The sequence below is a fragment of the Loxodonta africana genome, chromosome 18 (genome assembly GCF_030014295.1).
Source record: "Loxodonta africana isolate mLoxAfr1 chromosome 18, mLoxAfr1.hap2, whole genome shotgun sequence".
NCBI lineage: Eukaryota > Metazoa > Chordata > Mammalia > Proboscidea > Elephantidae > Loxodonta > Loxodonta africana.
In genome coordinates this window covers 66,710,070-66,733,359 of record NC_087359.1, presented here as the reverse complement: position 1 = coordinate 66,733,359, position 23,290 = coordinate 66,710,070, and the positions used below count along the sequence as shown (strand labels likewise).

General features: G+C 54.5%; 2 protein-coding genes across 6 annotated transcripts in view; both read right to left on the bottom strand.

Moving 5' to 3' along the window:
- Positions 1 to 5,831, bottom strand: part of SPNS2 (SPNS lysolipid transporter 2, sphingosine-1-phosphate) — a 38,327-nt gene extending 32,496 nt beyond the window's left edge. Inside the window, exon 1 of the mRNA XM_064271610.1 lies at positions 5,447 to 5,831. Coding sequence (XP_064127680.1) covers positions 5,447 to 5,816 — 370 coding nt within the window. The 5' untranslated portion in view covers positions 5,817 to 5,831. The remainder of the gene's footprint in view (positions 1 to 5,446) is intronic.
- Positions 5,832 to 8,327: 2,496 nt separating this feature from the next.
- SPNS3 (SPNS lysolipid transporter 3, sphingosine-1-phosphate (putative)) overlaps positions 8,328 to 23,290 on the bottom strand; it is a 57,359-nt gene continuing 42,396 nt past the window's right edge. Inside the window, exons 11-13 of one of the 5 annotated variants that reach the window (XM_064271605.1) lie at positions 16,537 to 16,635; positions 16,250 to 16,421; positions 8,328 to 9,522 (exon numbers count right to left, since the gene is read on the bottom strand). In XM_064271605.1, coding sequence (XP_064127675.1) covers positions 9,419 to 9,522; positions 16,250 to 16,421; positions 16,537 to 16,635 — 375 coding nt within the window. In that variant the 3' untranslated portion in view covers positions 8,328 to 9,418. The other 4 variants (XM_064271607.1, XM_023556316.2, XM_064271606.1 and 1 more) reach the window with 4 other exon arrangements.

Genomic DNA, 23,290 nt, shown 5'->3' with positions numbered 1-23,290 from the left:
TCTGCCACTCAGTCAGTCAATACGGCCTGGGCCTGTGCCACCCACACCATGCATGCATGCTAGTGACTAGGCTCAGCCCCTCCAGGCTGGAGGGAGATGGTCTCCCTGACTGGGAATAGGTTCTGTGATGGATGAGGACCAGAGTGTGTTTGAAAGCCAGGAGTCAGGCAGTTGATTCAACTAAGAGAGTCAGGGAAGACTTCCCTGAAGGAGGACAGAAGCATTGCTGAGACCCAGTAGGGAAAGCGAGGCCAGCTGCTGAAGCTCGTGGAGAACAGACCTGGATATCGTGGGGGAGGGAGATGCAAGCAGAGTTCCTGAGACCAAGTGCCCCAGGCTACCTTGGGAGTGAGGCCTTGATCAGAGCAAGGGAAGGCGAACACCATCTCTCAGGGGTTCAGGGCCCAGAGAGGGTTGGGACCTGCCTCAGGTCACACAGCAAGTCTGGCAAAGCCAGGAGCAGGAAGCTCAGCCCAGGAGACCTTGAGGGCTCAACAGGGGGCCCAGCCCTGGGAGCCTGGGGATCAGGCCTGTCTCCCCTTTGCCTTCCTCATTCCCATCCCTCTTCTACTCTCAGGATTCAGGTCCTCACAGCCAGGCAGAAACAAAAGCCACTTCCTGTCTGGGGAAGGGACGGCAGCTCCCTCTCTCTGAGTGCCTCTGTTGGGGGCAGCCTCACTCTCAGACCAGGCTGTAAACTGCAGCCCTGCAGCCTCTGGCCCAACTTACAAAATGGGAAACTGAGGTACAGCCCAGACCGGTAACTGACCCTGGGTCCCAGACCAAGGGAGTGAGTTTCAAGGCACGTCCTATGCCAGATCAAAAGCACAGAAAAAATGCTGGCAGAAGCAGCCAGAAGATGCCTTAGGAGGAGGAAAGAGGAAGGAAATGGGCAGCTGGTGGTTAGTCACTGGGGCGCTGGCATTCCAGGCCAGCCAGGCGGTTCACCTGGGCGCTAACCCTGCCAGGCATGCTCTGGAATGCAGCCCTGGACGCTCCACCCCTCAGACTTTAGCTAGGGATTTCCCCACGGTGACAAGGTGGCAACAGCCCCAGCAAGGCCACCTGAGGGGGGAAGGAAGGCAGGGAGTGTTAGTAAACTAATCTCATCCTCAGAGATAGCTATAAATAGATGGGCCTCTACCTACCCAAGGGACCCTGCAGAAAGTCCTGGGTCTTACTTAGTTTCTTCACCTGTCAGCTCTGGACAGACTCAACCTGGTAGATAAAGAAGGGCTAAAAGGAAAGTGAGCTCAGCCTGGCACAAAACGTGACTGGCGGCCTCTCCTTCTGCACCCAGTTTAGCTGTTTGGGGAAGCCCCCAAGTCCCGCCAGGCCTGTATTCCCAGCTGGGTCCCTGTGTACTAGTCTCTACTCCCAGGTTGGTGTTAGTGAGCGGTTGCCATGGATACCAGTCTCAGCTTCTTTGGCAGAAAAGGACTCCTCCAGGGCAGGGCCCTGACTCTCCTCACCATCCCCTCCCCAACTCCAAATGCCCAATCGACCATGGGCAGGGTCAAGTGGAGGAAAAATAGGTCTCGGGAGGGGAACAGGTGCCTATAGAGAAGTTGGGGAAGGATCTCAGTTTTCAAATAGTCATTCACCAAGCAGGGCCTGGGCCAGCTCCCCGTTGCTGGGCCCAGCTCGGGGAGCAGAAAACTGCCATCTACAACCCTAGGTGGAAGTACGGAAGCCCAGGGGCAGAGGCAGCTGTGGCACCAGGAAGCAGAGCTAGGAAGAGGGGACCCAAGACCCTCACCAGAAGGGCTGCCTCCTTCGCCTGACCCAGCAGCCACGGGTGGGCTTAGAATGAAGAGTGGGGGGCTACTAGCTGGTCAAGGCCACAGAAGCAGGATCCATGTGCCCTGCTCCCCCACACTGCCGCAGCTAAGTTGAACTGAAATTCATCTGCCTGAAAGGGCTCCAGCCCCAGCCAACATAGTGTCTGTGTTTCCAGGCCAGAAGCAGAAGGCGTGGCCTACCTCCACCCAAGGCTCCTGGGCTGGAGAGAAGGCTGCACTGGGTGGTGGTAGGGGAGAGCCTAGTCTTACTCTGCCTGCTGTGTGACCTTGGATAAGTGTCCACACTCTCTGGGCATCAGTGTCCTCGTCTGTCTAAGGTGGTGGAGGGAAGGGCTTAGATGAGATTCCTGGGCTGCCTCCATTTCAGCCACCTGAAGCCGTGCTCAGCAAGAAAGGCAGGAGAGGGAGCCTGGCCCTCATCACCGGGTTTTGAGGCCTGCTACCCTCAGGGGTTTCTCATGGGGAGGAAGAGAGGCCCTAATTAACTGGATCACCGGGTGGCTCCAGGAATGCTAGGGCAGGGGCAGAAGCTACCTGAGTTCCCAGGACGGAGCCCAGCCCTGGTGGAGAGGGGGGGGATGTGCAAAGTTGTCCTGAAAGAGACTGTCATAAACAAAAACTGGGAAGGGCATAGTGGCCAAGGCGGCAGAGAAGACAGCTGACATTTGGGAGGCTTCCCCTCTCCGGTCTGGCCTCGGACCAGGTGCTTCAGATGCATTCTCATTTACTCCACACAACCTGGGAGGTAGGGAGGAGGAAATTATCACACAGAAGGCTTAGGTGACATCCTCAAGGTCACACAGCTGGTATGTTCAGGTGCCTGGACTCAAATTCCGGCATCATACTCTAGACTGGTGCTGTCCACTACAGCGACCTCTAGCCAGTGTGGCTAGTGAACACCTGCAGTGCAGGTGGTCCAAACCGACTTGAGCCGTAAACATAAAGCACACACCAGATTTCAAAGATGACGTATGAAAAAGAATGCAAAACACCCCACTAACAATTTTGTGTATTGATTGCGTGGTTGGCTATATTGGGTTAAATAAAATATAGTATTAACTAACTTCACTTGTTTCTCTTTGCTTTTTTTAATGTTGCTACTATAAAATTTTCAACTCTATATGTGGCTTGCAGCATATTCCTCCTGGACAGAGCTGGTCTATTCCATGAGGACTGAACAGGTGCAGGGTGGATTTAAGGGAGGACACTGGGAACTCATGCCATCCTTTGTTGGAGGAGCTGGGGTCATATTGTGAGGGTCTCAGAGGCCAAGTGGGGCAGACATGAAGGTGACTGAGCAGCAGTGTGTCCACATCCCCTCCTCTGTCCCTGCTGGGCCAGCCAGCCACAGGTGGACTCAGACCTGGGATGGCCATTGCCCTGGCTGCAGCCTCCGCCCTCCCCCCCGCCCCCGCCACAAGACACATCAAACCATAGCAGTTGCTATAGAGACAGTAAATCTTCCTGCACTTTGGGGAGCAGAGGGCGCGGAAGTCTACCATAAAGAGAGAGAGAGATGGAGCCAGGCTTATCCGGAGAGGAAATCTGTGTGCGTTGTGTGTTGGGGGGCGGGGCGGCACAGGAGCCCCTGCACTGCTAGGACAGGGAGGGAGGCCCAGCCTGGGGCCGTGTTTGCACAGGGGTTTCCGGGCCTTCCTCCCTATTGCCCCACTCCTCTCTTAGCCACTGTCCTCCCCTCTCACCAGAAATGTCCTATCTTGTTCCCCCATTCCAACAGTCTGACTTGGGGACCCACGTAGGGGTGGAGGCAGATAAGCACCAGACTCCCTGATCTCCCCCTCTCCCCTGCCAGAGTCAGTTCCCTCAAGAATGTCAGAGGGGCTGGTCTGGGCTGGAAAAAACAAGCTGGGGAGTGTGATGGTGCCAGTAATGGCACCATTCGTTCCCAGCCGAGTAAGGGCAGGAAAGCCTCTTCCCAGGCAGAGGCACACAGGTAGACCTCATGCCAACTCTCTCGTCCACTCTTGGAGTTATTTTGGATGAGGGACATGAGCGGCCTTAGTTTCCCCACCTGTCTACAGAAGTCCATCTTGATCTGCCTGCAGGTCTCCTGTGTTCTGTGACTTTTCCCCACAGGGTGGTACCTGAGCTGCCACATCCCAGGCACCATGGTGCACACACATACATGACAGGGGTTGGTGCATTTGGGTGCCTGCTCTTCAAGAGTCTCTTGGGAACAACCAGACCCAGAAACAGGTGCCACTGGTACCCGCCTCCAACTCCTTCCAGTGGAGGAAGGGGAGAACCAAGAGGTTTTCCAAGCCAGGGTCCAGGGGGCAGCATCTGCTCTCCCACGAGGGTTCCCCCCTTCCTTATGACACAAAGCCCCATTCAACCCATGGGGAGACTGAGGCTCAGAGAAGAGGACCTAGGTGGCATGTGCTAGGTGGCCACCCAAGTAGCCATTATGCTAGGGCTCACCTCCGTCCTGTGCCACAAAGTTCCCTTTAAAGTCATCCATAAAGAAAAATTTCTTTGGTAGTTGTCTTTTTCTTTTCTTTTCTTTTCTTTTTTTTGTAGCTCTAGATTTTAGTAAGCTGTAGTTGGGCAAGTTCTGGGTCAGCATGCCAGGTACACAGTCACTTCTCTTCTTCCACAGGGAGCCCCCACTAGGCCAGCCTGGCCAGAGTCCCTTTCTCTCAGGCTTGTACCATTCCCACACAGGGGCTGCTCAATCTAGGGCAAGTCCCTACCCCCAGGCCCCTGAGACGTGGGGGAGGGGAGAAAGCATAACAGAATTCCAGAATCCTGTCCATCCCCAACGGGCCTAGGGATCAGCCACCTCACAAATGGGGAAACAGACATAAACACGAGCTAAGACTGGACCAAGGTCACACACCAAGCTTATTAGGGGTAAATGGGGGGTTGGAGCCCAGTTGTTCTATACACTCCCGCTCCATCCCCAAGGTTAGTCCCCAGAGATGCTCAGAGAGCATGAGGCCACCCCCCTCTTGCCCCAGTGGCCTACCCTAGGCCCCAGCACCAGGGAGCAGGGGCGGGGGCGGCGTCTTCAGGCCTCTAGCCGGGGCCAGCTGCAAACCGCATCGTGGGTCCCCAGGCGCCGCGGACCCGCCCCGCCCCTCCCTCTGCTCCCGCAGCCCCGAGCCTTTGTCAGCCACCGGCTCACACACACATCCGCGCCGCCACGCGCGCACACACTCGGTCTCCCTGGCGCACACCCGCAAGGGGCGCGCGCACTCGCCGCCCGCACGCAGGGGATGGGGAGGCGGCGGAGGAAGGAAGGAACTGACGGGCCACCGACGGACAGACTGCCTGGGCTGGGGGAGGGGGAGAGAGGCCTGGGAACCTACGGCTGAGGAGGAGAGGGCGCGGAGGCTAGAACGCAGAAAGGCAGGGGAGACTCGGAGAAGAGGACAACGGCTGGGACGTCAAGGGCCAGAGAGGGCGCGCGGGCTGTTCCAGGGGTGGGGACTCCACTAGCCCCTAGCCCTGGGCTGGGAAAGGGTGCCTGGATTGGACCCGTGGAGCCCAGTTGTGCCTTAGCTGAAGGTCCCTTAGAGATCCCAGGTAGGGCTTGCATATAGGGGACCGGGACCAAAGGCTCTCTGGACTACCTCGATGCAGGGGCCCTGGTTCTTGGCCTGGGTAGGGCACTCGCTCACCTGCCACGGTGTACCTGTCCAGGTAGTTGAGCACGTTGCCCAAGCTGAGGATGGCTGCGGCTGCCCCCCGCCCGCGGCCCAAACTGGCCGGTTTGGGCGGCTGCGCGCCGGGGCCCTTGGCAGCAGCTGCGCAGCCGGGGGTGCCGGGAGTTCCAGAGGGTCCGGGCGGGGTCCGCCTCACGCTGCCCGACAGCGTCTGCACCTCATCGTCTGCGGTCGCGACTCCAGCGCCGCCCGCGCCCCGCGCCCCGCAGCAGCCGCCACCGCCAGCCCCTCGCTGCGCCCCCCGGCGCCGGCGCCGCCGCTCCGCGTCCGCCTCCTCCTCCTCCGCGCCGCCCGCCGCCGCCGAGGCGCATTCCAGGCACATCATGCCGGCCGGGGTCGGGGCGGCGGGGGGCGCGGGGGGCGCGAGGCCCAGCTCGGGCCCACTCAGTGCGTGCGTGCGCCACGGAGCCGCCGCTGCACCATCCCGACCCGGCCCCGTCGGCTCCTGGGCTCCGGCTGCGGCGCTGCCACGGTTCAACCCGATGCGCCGCTGTCGCCGCCGAGTCCCTGACAGCTGCTGCCCGAGCCCGCCCACCAGGCCTGCGCCCAATCAGCTCCACGCTAAGGGCCACAGCCCCGCCCCGCACGTGCTGCCCCGGGGGGCGGGGAGGGAGTCGGGCCGCAGAGCCCCTCCTGCCCGACGGGGGCGCAGTCACGCCGGAGACGCGCGTCTGCCAAGGCCGGTGAGGATCCAGAGGGGGCCTGCGGTAAGCCCCAGAGCTGGGAGTGGGGTGCGAGGGGAAGGACCCCTAGCACCTGCTCAATGTTCTCCACCCCCCATGGGAGTGGGCTGCTGGTGAGACTCCAGGAGAGGACTGAGGACTCAAGCCCAGGGCATTTGGACATCTTGGAGAGGGTCTCAGACGGTTAAGTTAGGGACGCCTTTTGGATAGCCAGTGGCGGCTCCAGCAGCTACCCACCGACCCTGATTTTATCAGTTCAGAGAGGGCAGCGTAGATCCAAGAAGCATGGCAGGTGGGGTCTTGGCCCAGGACCCAGGCCTCTGCCTGGCACAGAAGGCCGTGTTGCTCACCTCTCCAGTGAAACCCAGACAGTCCCCAAACTCCCCCTGGGCGCATTCTTGTATGCCCGCCCTCTGCCCCGCAGAGGCAGCCCTGGGCAGGGAAAGGAGAGTTCCTACTGGGCCATCCAAGGACAGGGCAATAGAAGAGGCCTCCTCTCCCGAGGGCACAGCATCCCAAGCTTCAGACTTCCATCTGTGCACCAGGACCCAGCTTCCTGTCTTCTGCTCAGCTTTGCCACCTCTCTGGTGTGTGGCAGGTCCCTGGGCAAGACTCATTCTCTGTCTAGGTCTCGGTCCCTCCATCTGGGGGTAGAGAGCAGGGTGGGGTTTACACTACGAGTGTTCACATGCAGCGCCCCCCCTCCCAAATCAGTGAAAGTCCTGTCTCCTGTGGTGAGTGGGTGGATACCTTCTGTGTTCAGGGCCACCATCACCAACCTGACCCAGCTCAGAGGTGCTGTGGCTCTGTGAAGCCCTCCCCCCAACCCTCCTCCATTCATATTTGGGACTTTGATTGAAATTAAAATCTTTACAAAGCTCAGAGGACAGAATGTTAGAGCTGGACAGAGCCTCAGAAACCAGATAATTATTCCCTGTGTGTCACATTCCCTTCTGTGTCACAGGGCACAGAAGTGACCCCACCACAAACATGCAGTGGCAGGGTTGGGGCTAACCCAGGACTCTGACACCAGCCCCTTGGGCTAGGAGCTTGGTGCCCACTGCAGGCTGCTTCCAGGCCCCACGTCCATGGGCAGGTGCATCTCCTGAAGGTGTCGGCTGCAGTGAGTCATGACATAGCCTAGGGGTGATGCAGCACAAGCACCCCCCCCCACCGTCTCTTGGGAGCAGAGTTAATCCCCAAGCCGGTGTTTCTTGGCTCCTTCAAGGTGTATTTTAAATTCTGCAAAGTGCCTAAAAATATGCTTCAGCGTGTTAGGTATGAATGACTGTGACAGGAGGGTTAGGAAAACATTTCATTCTGAAAGTTGCCTTACTGCCTCTTTCCAGCTTGCTGCACTCAGGCCTGCAAAGTGGATGGGGGAGATTCCACTGGGTGGCTGGGGGGTGGCAGGTGATTGCCAGGCAAGGACAGACCTGGGAGCTTGATGGGACTGGGCCTAGGCCCCAGCAAGGACCCTCATAACAGTGGGAGGTTGCCAGCTAGAGGACAGCATCCAGCTTGGCTGTGGGATGCTGCCCAGTTGGGGCCCTATGCCCAGCTCTGAAGGAGGCTCAGCCATGGCTCTAAGGCCAACCCCAAGCTCCCCTCTGAGCCAGAACTCCTCATCCTTTCACCCACATCCTTGCCCAAGGAGTCCCCATGGCCAGAGCAAGGGAAAAGGGCAGAATTTTGAACTCTTCAAATTTGGAGGACCTCTGAGCTGCCACCAAGCAAACCAGCTATTTCCTCTGTGTGGGTTTTGCTGGGGTTTTAACTCAAAGGCAACCTCTAGGGCAGGTACTTGTGTGGGATGAGGGGCTACCAAAGGCAGAGTGATAGGAAGGACAGTAGCCGTGTCTGGCTGGGTGGTCCTGGGCAAATCACAGTAGTCTTCTTGAAAGCCTCTGGTAATATCATGTGACCATCACAGAGTAGGACTGATAGGGTTCTTATTTCCATTTCACAGATGAAGAAACTGGGGCCCAGGGAAAAGAAGTAATGTGCTTAAGGTCACATGCCTAGTAAATGATGGAGCCTAGACTAAACTGGGGTGTGTCTACCTCCAGTGCTTCCTCTACTGTACCACAATGCTGCTCTTAGTTTCTTCAGAACTCAGTGTCCTCATCTATATAATGGGAGACTAAACTCAATAGCTAAAGGGTCTTCAGCTTTATTCATTAGGTCTAGACCGTGATTTCAAAGCAAATGGGACACAGAACATTAACGGTCATGATTCTAAGGGCAAGGATATTTGGGAAATGGTGGAGTAAACACAGAGAAGCAGGTTTCCTTACTGAGGGACTTTTCAGAGCCTTTAATATAAGAGTGTGTACTGTGAGTCGCTCAGGGAGAGGTATATGCTGCCCACGTGAATCTGGCCACAGAATATGTCATAAGACTAGAGCTCTGCTGAAAACACTGTGAGAAACACTGGCCTGCAATGCAATGGCTCCTCCAGGGCTGGTACCTGGGAGCTCAGTCCACCTCTCCTCTGCCCATACCCCTACATGGGAGTGTCTCAAAGCTCAGGCCCTGGTCCCTTCCCTTCTCACCTGGCACAGCCTCCCTTGGCAGTCTCTCGCCCATGCCTAGGCTTCGACAATCGTCCCCATGCTCATGACACCCAACCCCCATGCTCATGACACCCCAGCTTCCGTCTCTAGACCTAAGCTCATCTCTAAGCACCAGACCCACATGTCCAACGGCCTCCTGCACATTTCTCCCTAGACATCCCACAGGCATCTTAAGCTCAGCACAACCAAAACTGCACTCATCATCTTCCCCCCAGATCTACTTCCATGCCTGGTATCATTTATCTCTTCATAAATGATCCCATCAGCCACATTGTCACCGAGCAGGAAACCTAGGAGCCATTCAGGACTCCTCCTTCTCCATCAATGACCACATCTAGGACCTGCCTATTTTTTCTCTTTAATATCTTCTAATATCCCCCCCCCCTTTTTTTTTTAATTTGCCCATTGACTTAGCTGAAACCTCTCCATCTCTCACCTGGACCCTGGTAAATCTCAACACTGCCTACTCCAGCATCCCTGACTTAGTCATCTAGTGCTGCGATAACAGAAATGCCACAAGTGGATGGCTTTAACAAAGAGAAATTTATTTCCTCACAGGAATGTAGACTAAAAGTCCAAATTCAAAGTGTTAGCTCTAGAGGAAGGCTTTCTCTGTTGGCTCTGGAGGAAGGTCCTTGTCCTCAATCTTCCCTAGGTCGAAGAGCTTCTCAGGCACAGGGACCCCATGTCCAAAGGACGCCCTCTGCTCCTGATGCTGCTTTCTTGTTGGTATGAGGTCCCCAACTCTGCTTGCTTCCCTTTCCTTTTATCTCTTGAGAGATAAAAAATATGGTACAGGCCACACCCCAGGGGAACTCCCTTTACCTTGGATCGGGGAGGTGACCTGAATAAGGGTGGTGTTACAATCCCATCCTAATCCCCTCAACATAAAACAACAATCACAGAATGGAGGACAACCACAGAATTCTGGGAATCACGGCCTAACCAAGTTGATACACACATTTTGCGGGGTGGGGGGGAATAATTCATTCCATGAGAATCCCCTTCCAGTCTTTTCTTCATATTTCTTGCCAGGGTAGTTTTCTAAATTACACATATGACCCCATCACTATCTTGCTCAAAACCTTCTCATATCTCCCCGTTGCCTATAGGATAAAAAATATCTAAGTTCCTTAGCATGGCTTCTAAGACCCTTCAAGACCCATACCAATCTCCAGCCTCAGATCCTTTTGTCCATCTCTGGAAATTACACTCTCACTGCACTGAACATGGACCTCCCTGAACTCATGTACAGTATCCATGGGTATAGGCCCTCAAGTCTTCCTGGAGCCTGGGGGAGTAACAGGAATTGGGGGCATTTGTCCTTGCCCTCCCCTCAACAGAAAAGCCCTTGTCCTAATAATGCAATGGTGATTCAGGACCACGGAGAGCGTCACATGCACAAACCCCCTCCCCGCACCATTTAGTCAAGCTCTGTCTATACTGTCTGCCCAGCTCCCTCCTCCTACTTGTCCTTCAGAAACCCAGGCAGACATGACTTCTTCCAGGAAGCCTTCCCTGACCCACCTGGACAGTCATTTCCTCCTAGGCTACTTGAGTAACTTGTGTCTCCCTCCATCATACCAGACTCATTATGCTGATTATGTTTGTACATGAGTGCACCACCCACTTCCCACAACAGACCATGAGACTTGAGGGCCTATACCCAGTCCGATTCATCTCTGATCCAGTACAGAGGAGGTGCTCAGAGAATGTTTGTTGATCGAATGAGTAAATAACATTTAGCAGGTGCTCAGGAAAGGCTGTTGATTTGCAACACGTCTCTGTTGCTCTGAGTGACTCAGAACCAGGCAGAGTCTTCTGGTCCTTCTAGAAAAGGCATTTATTTTCTCCCTGATTGACTCCATCCTCCATTAGCTTCCACCTGCCATTTTCCTCCACCCTTTTATTAGCCTTACCCACAAGTCACTGCCCACCGTGGAAAGAAGGTCCCAGCCTGGGTCTGCCTCACAAGATCTGCTCAGAACACTTTGTCTCTGCCTCTCTCTCCTGCTCAGAACAGATGGTTCTGGGTCCCCACTAATGCAGAAATTCCTGTCCTGTCATTTGCATATTTTTAACATTTTCCTGAATTACAGCAGCTTCAGTCTCCTTTGCACATGGACACGGAGACTATCAGAAATAAAGAATCCCTTGGAAGAACATGGAGTCCAGCATCTTCCCTGTCTCATGGGAAGGCTACATCTTTGAGAGGGGGCAGTAAGTAGCCTGCCCAAGATCACTGTAGTGGACACTCTTTTTGTTGTTTTGTTTTTCTTTCATTTTTGTTTTCTTGCTCTGAGTCCATTTCTCTTCCTAAGAGCACCCTGGTTTCCTGATTTTAATGGAGCAATAAATCAAGGCATGGGCATAGGATCCAAGCTAGCTCAACTGAACTCTTTTGGTCAGTGTTTTAAATCCAGAGCAGAGTGGCATAAAGAATAGGGCAATAAAGTTTGGAGTTCTGGGGAAGTTCCCCAGATAAGATGACCCAGGAGCGGCTCCTGAATCTCCAACCTTCCCATCTATTCTGTGAGCTCCTGATAAGCTTTTGACAAATTCCTTTCGTGCCTAAGACAGTCAGTTTCTGTTGCATACAACCCTACAACCCTGACTGCTGTAGTCACGTAGAGGGAGCATGCGCAGTCACACCACCTGCCTGTGGGTGGGATGAAGCATGACTCCAGCAACTTCTGGCTGCCTCCTGCCAGCTCTGTCTTTAGAGTCTGCTTTAGACCAACAGGCCCACCCAGGCCTGGAGGAAAGGAACACTTCAAGGAATGAAGCAGGTAGACCAATGACTGGTGTTGCAGGAGAACAAGCCAGGGTTGGGGAACCAGCTGTCTGCACATGCTCGACCTCCAAGTCTAAGGTCAAGTTTGAAGGGGAACTTTTATCAGCATCCTCCCATGCTCACACACCAGCAGAGAGATGAGCAGGCACACACACTGACAGACACCTGCATGCCAGGGTGACACCTGAGAGCTGGAATGCAGCTTATGTCCCAGGAGAGTAATTAACACATTCAGCAAGAGGGTCAGGCTTGAGGGCCTCATCCTGCTGAGCAGCGTTTTCTCCCCCTTTACATTCCGAACAAATAAGTCTCAAGTCTTAGTGACTGGGATTGCCCAGAAGCTGCCCTTTAGACCAAGAAGTTGTGTTTTTATTTACCAGTTGCCTGGGTGGCCAGGTTTCCCAGGTGCTCATAGACCCACATCTGTGACCTTAGCCTAGCATGACTGGCTCCAGTGAGGCAGGAGGTGGGAGTCGAGATAAAGCTGGGACCTGGGTTGCCTGCAGAGGAGATGCTGGTCTCTATCACCCCACAAGATCCACCAGCCCCAGAGCCCCCACTTCAGAAGACTAAAAAAAAAAACTAAACCTACCACTGTCAGTTGATTCTGACTCATGGTGACCCCATGTGTTACAGAATAGAACTGTGCTCTCATAGGGTTTTCTTGGCTATAATCTTTACGGAAACAGATCGCCAGGCCTTTCTTTCGTGGCATCACTGGGTGAGTTCAAACTGTCAGCCTTTAGTTTAGCAGTCAAGTGTTTAACCAATTGCACCATCCAGGGTCATAATATCCTGCAAAGTCCTGGCTGAGCATCTTGTCCAGCTCAGTCCCAAGAAACATCACCCCACCTTCCCTAGCAACCCAAACCACCAGAATGCACTTGAACCAGAAGAAACAACCCTGATTATGGGATTAAAGCCCCAGCTCCTGGGCCTGGCTTTGGTAGACACTGTGGTCACAGCCAGTCTCTCCTGCCTCCTCTCCCTCCCCCAACAACACTCACACCCTCCTCTCCAGCCACACTACACCCCTTCCTGATTCATTACCCACCTTTGCCTGCCCTATTCCCTCCACCTGAAAGTCCCTCCCCGACACCTTCTCCTGCTATTTAGCAACTCCTAGGCTGGGATGTGGAGCCCTGGTGGTAAAGTAGTTAAGAGCTCAGCTGCTAACCAAGAGGTTGGTGGTTCAAAGCCACCAGCTGCTCCTTGAAAGCCCTATGAGGCAGTTCCACCCTGTCCTATAGGGTTGCTATGAGTCTGATGCAATGTGTTTGGGTTGTTTTTTTTTTTTTCAGGCTGGGATATAATTCCTTCCTCTGCCTACAGGTGTGCCTCCTTCAGCAAGAACCTCACTTGGCTTGTTGTTGTTGTCAGTTGACGTTGATTCTGAGTCATGGCAACCCCACGTGTTACAGAGTAGAATGGCTCCATAGGGTTTTCTTGGCCATAATCTTAACGAAAGCAGATTGCCAGGCCTTTCTTACATGTCACTGCTGGGTAAGTTCGAACCACCAACCTTTAGGTTAGCAGCATAGCACAAACCATTTGCACCTCCCAGGGACCTTTCACTCGGCTTAGCTGAGTGTTTCCCTCTACTCTCTTGCATTGTGAGGTACATGGGGGGGCGGGGTGGAGTCTGAGTCACTGCTGACACCAAGATGGGCACCCAGTGATACCAGTGCATGTTTGTGGAACTGACATGAAGGAGCCTTTTGATTTTCCTCCCCAGCCACTGGACTCTGGTGGGGGAGGGGTGATGTTTAACTCTTGAGAAGCCCTTGACCATTTTGGCCGAACTATCTGGGAATATCTTGGAAACCCTGGTGGCATAGTGGTTAAATGCTACAACTGCTAACCAAAGGGTTGGCAGTTTAAACCCCCCAGGTGCTCCTTGGAAACTCTATGGAGCAGTTCTACTCTGTCCTATAGGGTCACTATGAGTCGGAATCGATTTGATGGCACTGGATTTTTATCTGGGAATAAGCCTCACAGAGGTTCTCCCCCCAGGACTTCTGGGAGGAAGGTTCAGAGCCTGGAGTTGGACTTCTGTGGCAACCACAGGAGGTGTGGGCCAGAAAAGCCACATAAAACACACCTCTTGTGTAGAGTTGGGGAGTCTACGGCACAGAGAGGGACAGAAGTGGCCAAGGTCACACAGCCAGGGGATGCTGAGGGCGTCCTGGCTCTAGCCCCAACTGCATGCTTCCTTCTCAAGAGAAACCAAATATCCTCATGGACCCTTTCCCTTGTAATTACAGTGGTGGCCCAGCTCAGGCACTCCAAGCATGGAACTATGGGTCAAGGGGTTAGACAGCTTGTGATGCCAGTTCCAGAGGGAGGGCTGAGACTGGGGGCAGGCGTGGGCTGAGCTGCAGAGCCCAACCCCTGGAGCCTATCACATCCAACCGCCAGGGTCAGGGAGGACACTCGGAGGCAGGGCTGGAGCAAGCAAAGTTTGAGAGGTATGCATAGGGTTGGGTCACTGCTCCTCCACAGCCTTTGGGAGGCAGGCACAGCCTGGCACAGCCAAGGTGACAATCAGCAAATGAATAAGCCATCCCCTGGCCAGGCACCAGGGGAGGGGAGAGCAGCTCCTGCTCACAGGCGGACAGAACATGGCCTCCCCATCGCTGCCTGTCTGGAAGCTGTTGATCTCCTGCGGGGCCTGCTGAGCCCAGCTGCTCTGAACCCAGTGGCAAGTGTGGGTCTCAGAGAGCCAACCCTCCCCACGGACTGTGCTGGGGTCAGAGCGTGGGTGGGGAGGGGGTGCACAGCCCGGAGTATGGCTAAGCAGCAGGTGAGCGCGTCAGCATGACCCTGTGGGCAGCTGTGCCTGTGAAGCTGCAGGCCTGGGAGCTGCTCTGTGTGGTCTGTGGAGCTTGGAGACACACCCCACCCCAGCATCCTAGGGGAAACCCACCTCCCAGACTACCATTCGGCTCCCACCTTTTGTTCAAATGGTGAATTCACCCAGAGGGGTGTCCCGTGCCCTCCTGACCCTGCAGAGTGGGGAAGCTGGGTCAGAGTGGGTCTCATGAGCTGGGAGGCCCAGGGGTGGGGACACTGAAAGACCCATGCCGAGCAGCCCCCCAGCATCCCCACTTCAGGGGGCAGCCCTGCACCCTTGCCTTGGATTGCCCACCTCACCCCCTCACGTTCCCAGCTATGGCACCTGAGGCTAGAAATAACATGCTGGTCCAAAAGGCCTGAGCTCCATGGGCTTTGTGCTGGCCACACTTTAATCAGGGCCCCTCGGCAGCCAGGCCGAGGACCTCAGGCAGACAGGCCCAGGCCCCCTGCGGAGTGTGCTGACAGCTCAATTTCTAGCCAAGCCGATGGGCCTGCCAGCTCTTGAGCAGGGGATCAGGATCCAGGAAGTGGCAGGTGCAGCTCGGCCGGGGTCTCTGAGCCACAGCCAAAGGTCTCAGAGGCTCTGCTACTGTGGAGGCCAGCAGGAGGGCTGGGTGGGCGGGCAGGGTGGCCAGGGCCTCCTTGCTGCAGTCAGGGGCCTCAGGGGCCCTCTGGACGGTTTTTCCCACCAGAAAGCACAGCTTGGCTCTCCACATCCTTGCTGTCCGAGGTCCCTGTGGGAGGAAAGACACTCAGCCAGCCTCAGAGGAGGCAGGCGCTGCTTTGGGACCAGGCCTGGGCACAATCCGTCTGGAAATTGTCTAAATTCTGATTGCAAGGTAAATTCCCAGTCCGCTCCTTTCTCACCATCTTCTCTGCCACCTCCATGGTCTTACCGCCATCTTCGCTGTCCTAGACCACGGAGCGCCTCCTAGGGCCTCTCTGCTTCAACTCTCACCCCTCACCGTCTGCTCTCAACACCGCAGCCAGTGACGCTCTTACAATATAAAGCCAACTGCCTCCTGCTCCTCCCCTGGGCACCCTACAGAGGCTCCCAGCTCACTCAGAGTTAAGGCCACAGTCTTTACAAGGGCCCACCAGGCTCCTCCTGCCTGGTTACGGCTGCCCTCACCCTCTACCACTCTTCTCCTCACTCCTGCCCCTGCCACACTGGTCCTCACACACCTCAGGCACAGAGGGCCTCAGGGCCTTTGCACAGGCTGTTCTTTCTGCGTGGCTCACTCCCTCACTCCTCCAATGTCACTCGTGTGGTAAGAACCTCCTTGACCACTCTGTCAAAAATCCCAACCTGCCCCCACCTGCCCCCTACCCCCTTTCCTGTTTGGTCTCTCCATAGCACTTATGACCTCAAACATACTAGATTTTTTGCTCTTTCTGTATGTTTCTCCTCTGTCTCTACCCACTGGAGGGTCAGTTCCACAAGGGCTTGGACTTGGCCTAATTCGTTCACTCCCCATCATCTGCAAACTTGCCTGGTACTTAAATCAGTTGCCGTCAAGTAAATTCTGAATCATGGCGACCTCGTGTGTATCAGAGTAGAACTGTGCTCCATAGGATTCTCAATCGTTGATTTTTTGCAAGTAGATCACCCGGCCTTTCTTCCAAGGTACCTCTGGGTAGACTCAAACCACCACCCTTTTGGTTAGCAGCCAAGTGTGTTAACCATTTGTATCACTCAGGATCTCCTGCCTGGCACTTAGTAGGAGTGTAATGGATATTTTTGAATGAAAGAATGGACAAACTGGTCAGAGGCCCAGGGGCTGGCCGGTGCTTCCTGCCTTGTGAAGTTCAGCCATGAACCTGACATGGGTGGGGGGGATGTGGGTACCTGTACGAGACTCCTGGGCCTGGGTCTGGTCTCTCTCTAGGTACAGGGCAGTCAGCAGGAAGCAGCCGCCGCCCAGGGCGACGACAAAGACGCAGCACAGGAAGCTCTGTTGCAGACTGAGGAAGCGCTGCAGGTAGGAGTTAGGGCGCCTGGCCCGCAGGGCGCTGGAGATCTGCAGAGGAGAGAGACTGGCTCTGCCAGGCCCACCAGGCCACCCTCCAGGCCTTCCCACATGCCATTCCTCCCCAAGACTTTTCCCACCCACTGGTCCCACACTCAGGCCTTACAAGTCCGGTGAGGTAGGGGCTGCAGGCGTCTCCCAGGACATGGCCCACTGTGATCTGCAGCGCCTCTGCTGTCCCCCGGCACCTGGGCACCACCACAGACTGCAAACACACAGGACACCAGGGAAGCTCCCCAAGCCAGAGCAGACAGTGGAGACCCCTCACACCCACCTCCTGTTTCCCACCTGCCAAGGACAATGGCCTGGACGTGAGACAGGTTGGCCAAGTGAGTGGCCACCATTAGAACACCAGTCCTGTGCCCTGGGATGGGGTGCCAAGGCCCCCTCTTAAGGTTTTGCTCTCAAATTGGGAAGGGGCCAAGTGTCCACCAGCTGATGAACGGAAGAATGAAGGGTGGCGTATACGTGCAATGGAATATTATTCAACCATAAAGAGAAAGGAAATTCCAATACGACTACGTGGATAAACCTTGAAAACATTATGCTGGAATAAATCAGACACAAAAGAAGAAATACTGTACAGTCCCACCTACATGAAACATCCAGGGACATGCACAGGGACAGATGGTGGATTAGCGGTTGCCAGGGGGAGGGGGAGAGGAGTTAATGCTTAATGCAAACAAAGTTTCTGTTTGGGATGACACAAAAGTTTTGGAAACAAATAGCTGTGATGGTTGCACAGCATTGTGGATGTAACTAACGCCACTGAATTGTACACTTGTGGTTAACACACGAAGTTTTATGTTTTATGCATTTTATCACACACGCACACAAAAAAGCCTGGGCAGGGACCAGGCATGGCTGTGACGGGAGTCATAGGGCAGCCCAGCTCAGGGGTCCAGGAGGCAGCAGTGCAGGCTGGCGGAGTAAGAAGCCACGCACAGCCACGTGTCTGCATGCGTGGCCATTGGGCAGGCACGGTGCAGAGGGCTCAGCCGTTCTATCAGAAAGTTCCAGCCCAGCTGGGCAGTGACCAAAAAAGCCTGGCTGGAGAGGCCCAGATGACTCCATGGAAGAGGGTGAGGCGGGGACTTCCACCCTCTCATACACTCCATGGGGCCAGTTACCTGGGAGGCGGCCGTTAGGAATATGAATTCTGGAGTCAGTCTGAGTTCCAAACCCAGATCCCCCCACTCACTAGCTGTGTAGCTTTGGGAAAGTTACTTCACCTTTCTGTGCCTCAGTCTCCTCACTCCCAAATGAGAGTAATAATACTACCTACCTCCAGGGTTATGTTATTATTTTTAATCTGGTACCCGAAGGCTTCAGGTTGACATCATACTGAAATAACACCCTATGACTTTGGGAGGCAGAATGCTTCCAGGCATTTGAGCACACTGGGACTTCTGGGTGGCTCAGATGACTAAGCACTTAGCTACTAATTGAAAGGTTGGACATTCAAATCCACCCAGGGTTGCCTCAGAAAAAAAGGTCTGGTGATCTACTTCCAAAGATTACAGCCATTGAAAACCCTATGGAGCACAGCGCTACTCTGACACACACGGATGGGGTTGCTATGAGTTCGAATCAACTCGACAGCAATTGATTTGGTTGGCTTATTTGTTCATTTGTTTTGGTTTGGGTTTTGGAGACTTCCGCCCAGAACACCTTCCCCTCTCGGTCCAGCTGAGCATCCCTACTTGTCCTTCAGGACATAGCTCTGGAGTCACTTCCTCTGTGACGCTGTCTCAGAGTTCAGATGCTTGCCCTGAGCACCCACAAGCATGAGCGCACGTCACTCAGAGCTGGGTGGTTTCCTTTCTTTGTCTGTCCCCCTTACTCCCAGCACTTTCTAGTCAGGTCCTCAATCGCAAGCCCCTTGTCTAATTCCCCTCAGGTCCCTGGGGTCCAGCGGGGTACCAGGCACAGAGGGATTAGCAGAAGGGTTGCAAATCAAAGCAACCAAGTAGAACCATCTTGGAGGCTGGTCCCAGGAGAATTCCCTGCCTCAACCCAGGGCTGTAGCGGGGGAGGGGAGGGGAGAGAAGGAGGTTCCTTGGGACACAGGCCGCAGGGCAGCCACCGAGGAGCTTCAATCCTAGAGCTCCATCCCCAAGGCCTAAAAAAAAAAAAAAAAACCTTGCCATTAAGTCAATTCCACTCACAGTGACCCTATAGGACAGAGTAGAACTGCCCCCATAGGGTTTCCAAGGCTGTAAATGGAGCAGACTGCCACATCTTTTCTACCATGGAGCGGCCGGTGTGTTCGAACTACCAACCTTTTGGTTAGCAACTGGCTGTGCCACCAGGGCTCGTCCCCAAGGCCTAGGTGTCCTTAAATCTGAACCCTTCAGAGAACAATAACAAGGATAATAGTAATACTTGCTATCACTTATTGAGTACTTCCTGTATGCATTCGATATATCAGCTCAAACAACCCATGAAGGAGATATAATTACTATCTCAACTTTACAGATGAGGAAATTGAGGCCACGGGGAGATTAAGTAATACGTCCAGGGTCATCCAGCCAGGAAATAGCATGACTGAGATTGATCCAGGACCTGGCCTTTTGACCACTCTAGTGTCACAGGGAAGGAAGAGCTTTTTCAGAAATGTTTCTATGTTTGTTTAGAACACTTGGAAAATGGAGAGAAGGAGAAAGCAGACAAGCTCCTCCCTCACCCTGTAGGTAGACAGGACAGCAACGGGCAGAGGGAGGGGAAGGACATTTCAGGCAGGGGCCAGGCAGGGACAAAGGTGTGGAGGCAGTAACCCAGGGGCTGGGAGCTGCAGGGGTCCGGTGAGAGGGGTGGGCAGGGCAGAGGGGCAGGAGTCACCGTGGGTGCTGGCCCTGAGCCGCCCTGTCCAGGCCCTGAGGAAAGTTGAGCCTCCGCCCATCGCTGGGACCTGCCAACAGGCTGAGAAGGAATCGACCGCAGCTTTGCACCTTCCACCCGTGCTTCCTTCTCACCCCATAATTATGTGATTACTCACTGGTGGTTCTGGGGAGAAGGGCAGTGCCTCCTAGAGGGTGGGCCCTAGATGTCCAAAAAAGTCCACGGTGGGGGCCAAGGCTTCTCGGACCCTCGGTCTCTTCCTCTCCTCCCAGAAACCTCAACCTGATGGACCCAGACTGGCTGCTGCTGCCAGTTGTGGGACAGGTAGGTCCCCCGCAACCTGTTCTGTGTCCTGATTTCTCCATACAGCCAGGGGGCCAAGGCTGGCCCCCACCAGGAGCTAGACAACCCAGGGAGTAATTTTAGAAGTAAGAGGCTTTTGGGTTCCCAAAACTCTAGGCTCACTCTATTCTGAGGCAAACACATCTCTGTTTTTGGCTCTCCCTTCTTAGAAGAGCTGTTCCCTTTATACTGTGGGGCAAAACCAGCACCACCGACGGGCCTACAGAAAGTCAGAGCGGCAACCACCAGGTGCAGACTACCTGGCAGCCTGCCTCCTGCTCTCCACGCAGCCTCACACCCCTACACCCCTAGGAGATGAGACAGACAAGTGAGCAGACAGCCCCTGGGGGCAGAGGCTGAGCAGGGACACATGGTGACGTGGGGCAGAGGGAGCACAGGGGGTGATAGCCCTCCAGGGGGATTTGGGAAAATCTGCTGAGGAGGTAGGAGCTGAGCCTTGTGGCTGGATTCCAGACACCCAGACGACAGGCCTGGGAAAGAGGGGGCACGCTTTCTCTCTCTGCTCTGCATTGCTGGGGGGAGGGGGGCAGTGGCCTAAGCTGGCTCTGGGCCACCCCAAGGGTGCAGGGTCCAGACAGACAGGTGGGTTGGGAGGGAACTGGGGACTCCATCAGTTGGTTTGGGGAGGCAGGGTGCTCAGCCTAGGGAGAAGCTGGCATGGCAGACAATATCAGTGTGCCAGGGAGCCAGTCCCTTCGAGTCCAAGGGCTAAGCTGGGGCAGGGGAGATTGTCTTAGCTGTGACCGAACTAGATCATTTTTGTCAACAGAGCTGCCAGTGTGCAGAGGCTGCCCGGGGTGCAGGGAGTGAGCTCCCCATCAGAGGAGTATGTAAACAAAAGCAGAACTGCACTCATTGGAATTTTGAGGAGAATTTGTGGACTTGGGGAGCTGGCTGAGAAAGACCAGTGTTTCTCAAAGTGTGCTCTGAGGCACACCTACATCAGAATCATTTGGGAAGTTGAAATGCAGATCCCTGGACCCCTCATAGACCCACTGAATCAGACTCTGAGGACAGACAGCCTGGAATCTGAATTTGTAACAAGAAGAACATGGCATCCAGATTGAAGGAAGACTCATTAACAACCTGCCATATACAGACGACACAACCTGGCCTGCTGAAAGCCAAGAAGACTTGAAACGCTTACTGATGAAGATCAAAGACTACAGCCTTCAGTAAGGATTACGCCTCACCATAAGGAAACTAAAATCCTCACAACTGGACCAATGCAAAACGACACGATAAAGGGAAAAGAGATTGACGTTGTTAAGGATTTCATTTTACTATATCCACAGACAACACCACGGAAGCTTGTTGTTGTTGTTGTTGTTGTTCGGTGCTGTCGAGTTGGTTCCGACTCATAGCGACCCTATGCACAACAAAACGAAACACTGCCCAATCCTGTGCTATCCTCACAATTGTTGTTATGCCTGAGCTCCTTGTTGCAGCCACTGTGTCAATCCACCTCATTGAATATACCGTGGACTGCCAAAAGAACGAACCAGGGAAGCAGCAGTCAAAAAATCAAAGGACTAATTGCGTTGGGCAAATCTTCTGCAAAAGACCTCTTTCAAGTGTTAAAAAGCAAAGATGTCACTTTGAAGACTAAGGTGCGCCTGACCCAAGCCATGGTGTTTTCAGTCACCTCATATGCACGCAAAAACTGGACAATGAATAAGGAAGACCAAAGAAGAATTGATGCCTTTGAATTATGGTGTTGGCAAAGAATATTGAAGATATCATGGACTGCCAGAAGAACAAACAAGTCTGTCCTGGAAGTACAGCCAGAATGCTCTTGAGATGCAAGGATGACGAGACTATGTCTCACATACTTTGGACATGTTCTCAGGAGGGACCAGTCCCTGGAGAAGAACATCATTCTTGGTAGAGTGTCAGCAAAAAAGGGGAAGGCCCTCAGCGAGAGGGACTGACAAACAGTGGCTGCAACAATGGGCTCGAACATAGCAACAATTGTGAGGATAGCACAGGATTGGGCAGTGTTTCATTCTGTTGTGCATAGGGCTGCTATGAGTTGGAACCAACTCGACAACATTTAACAACAACCCACAACCCCAGGTACTCTAATGCACGGTGAAGTTTGAGAATCACTGGACAGCGAGCCCATGAGATCCCTTCCTCAGAGAGAATCTAGATTCTCCTCCCTGTGGATAAGTGGATCGAAAAAGAGCCATGCCCTTGAGTGTATCCAGAGGCACCTCGGAAGAAAAGCCTGGCAATCTACTTCCAGAAAAAACAGCCATTGAAAACCCTATAGAGCACAGTTCTACTCTGACACACATGGAGTCCCATGAGTCAGGGCTGATTGAACGGCAACTGTTTCTTTTAGCCATCCTACCTATTTTACAGCTGAGGATGGGGAGGCCCAGAGAGGTTAAGTCACTTGGCCAGGGTCACACAGCTAGTGAGTGGCAGGTATGGGAAATGAACAAGTGGTCAGCTCCAGAGTCTTAGCTCCTGGGCTATGCTACCCTCTCACCCTCTGATCCCACCCATAGGCTCCCCACCTTCCAGAGACCTATAGCCTCTCCACCTGTTTTCCTGTCAGACCCTTGGCTTCCTTTCCAGCCTGGAGTTGTTCACCTGAATATCCCTCTTCTCTCAGCTTCTGTTCTCTCTCTACACACATATACATACACACATACTCTCCGGGTCCTTCTTGCTCTCCTCAGGGCCCTGCCGGATGAGAAGCTCAGCTCCTCAAGGTCAGGCCAGCAGGTGGGACCTCTCTCCACTTCCCGTCACCCACCCCCTTTCCCACATACTTCCTGCCCCCAAACAGTCCCTACCCTGCTGCCTCTGTGCAAGAGCTTCAGGCCTCCTCTCTGAGGCTAGTTCCCCCCTCAGCTCTGGGTCCCACTCCCTGCTCACCCTTTCTGCAGGGACTCCCTTTCAGCCATTCCCTCCCTTCTCTGGGGGCTTGCTGCTGCTTGGCCTCTGGAAGAGCACCACCAGCCTCCCCTGACCCTCTGCCCACCCCAGAGACCACCCTCTCTCTCCTCTCCTCTCCTCTCAATGCAGCTTCTTGAGGGGCTTGACTACACTCCGATCCTCCTTCTTCACCCTCCCACCCTGTCCTCAGCCCACTCCAATGTGGCGTCTGCCCCTCTGCTCTACAGACCGGGTCCCCAACCAACCAGCCTTCCTGCCTCTTCCACTTTCTTTGCCAGGAAAACAGCAACATGGGGGAGCCAAACTCCATGGGCTGCAAGGTTTGGTCTAGCTCTGAGTGCTGAAGAGCAGAAAGGCAACCTTGGACAGAGGGGCTTCAGGAAGGTGGGAAGGTAGAGGTGGCCAAGAAGCCTTCCTGGGGTGGTAGACCTTCCTAAGCATGGGGTCTGGAAGCCTCCAGCCAAGGTGGGACTGTGGGGTGCACTGGGGTGAACGAGATCATGTCCAGCCAGCTCCCCAGCAGAGCCAGATCAGCCAAACACGGCTGGCCAGCCCTGTAGCCCCTCCCCCACCTCAGCACCCCTCACAGCTCTGCCCGGTTAATCATTCTTGCACACACAGACATGGGGGGCCACAGGCAGGGTCTTCACATACCTGTGGGGCTGTCATGCAGCAAAGGGAGCAGCTCGGTAGGGGGCCGGGTGGAAGCTGCAGGGGGCAAGTTCCAGCACCAGCTGAACTGCCTG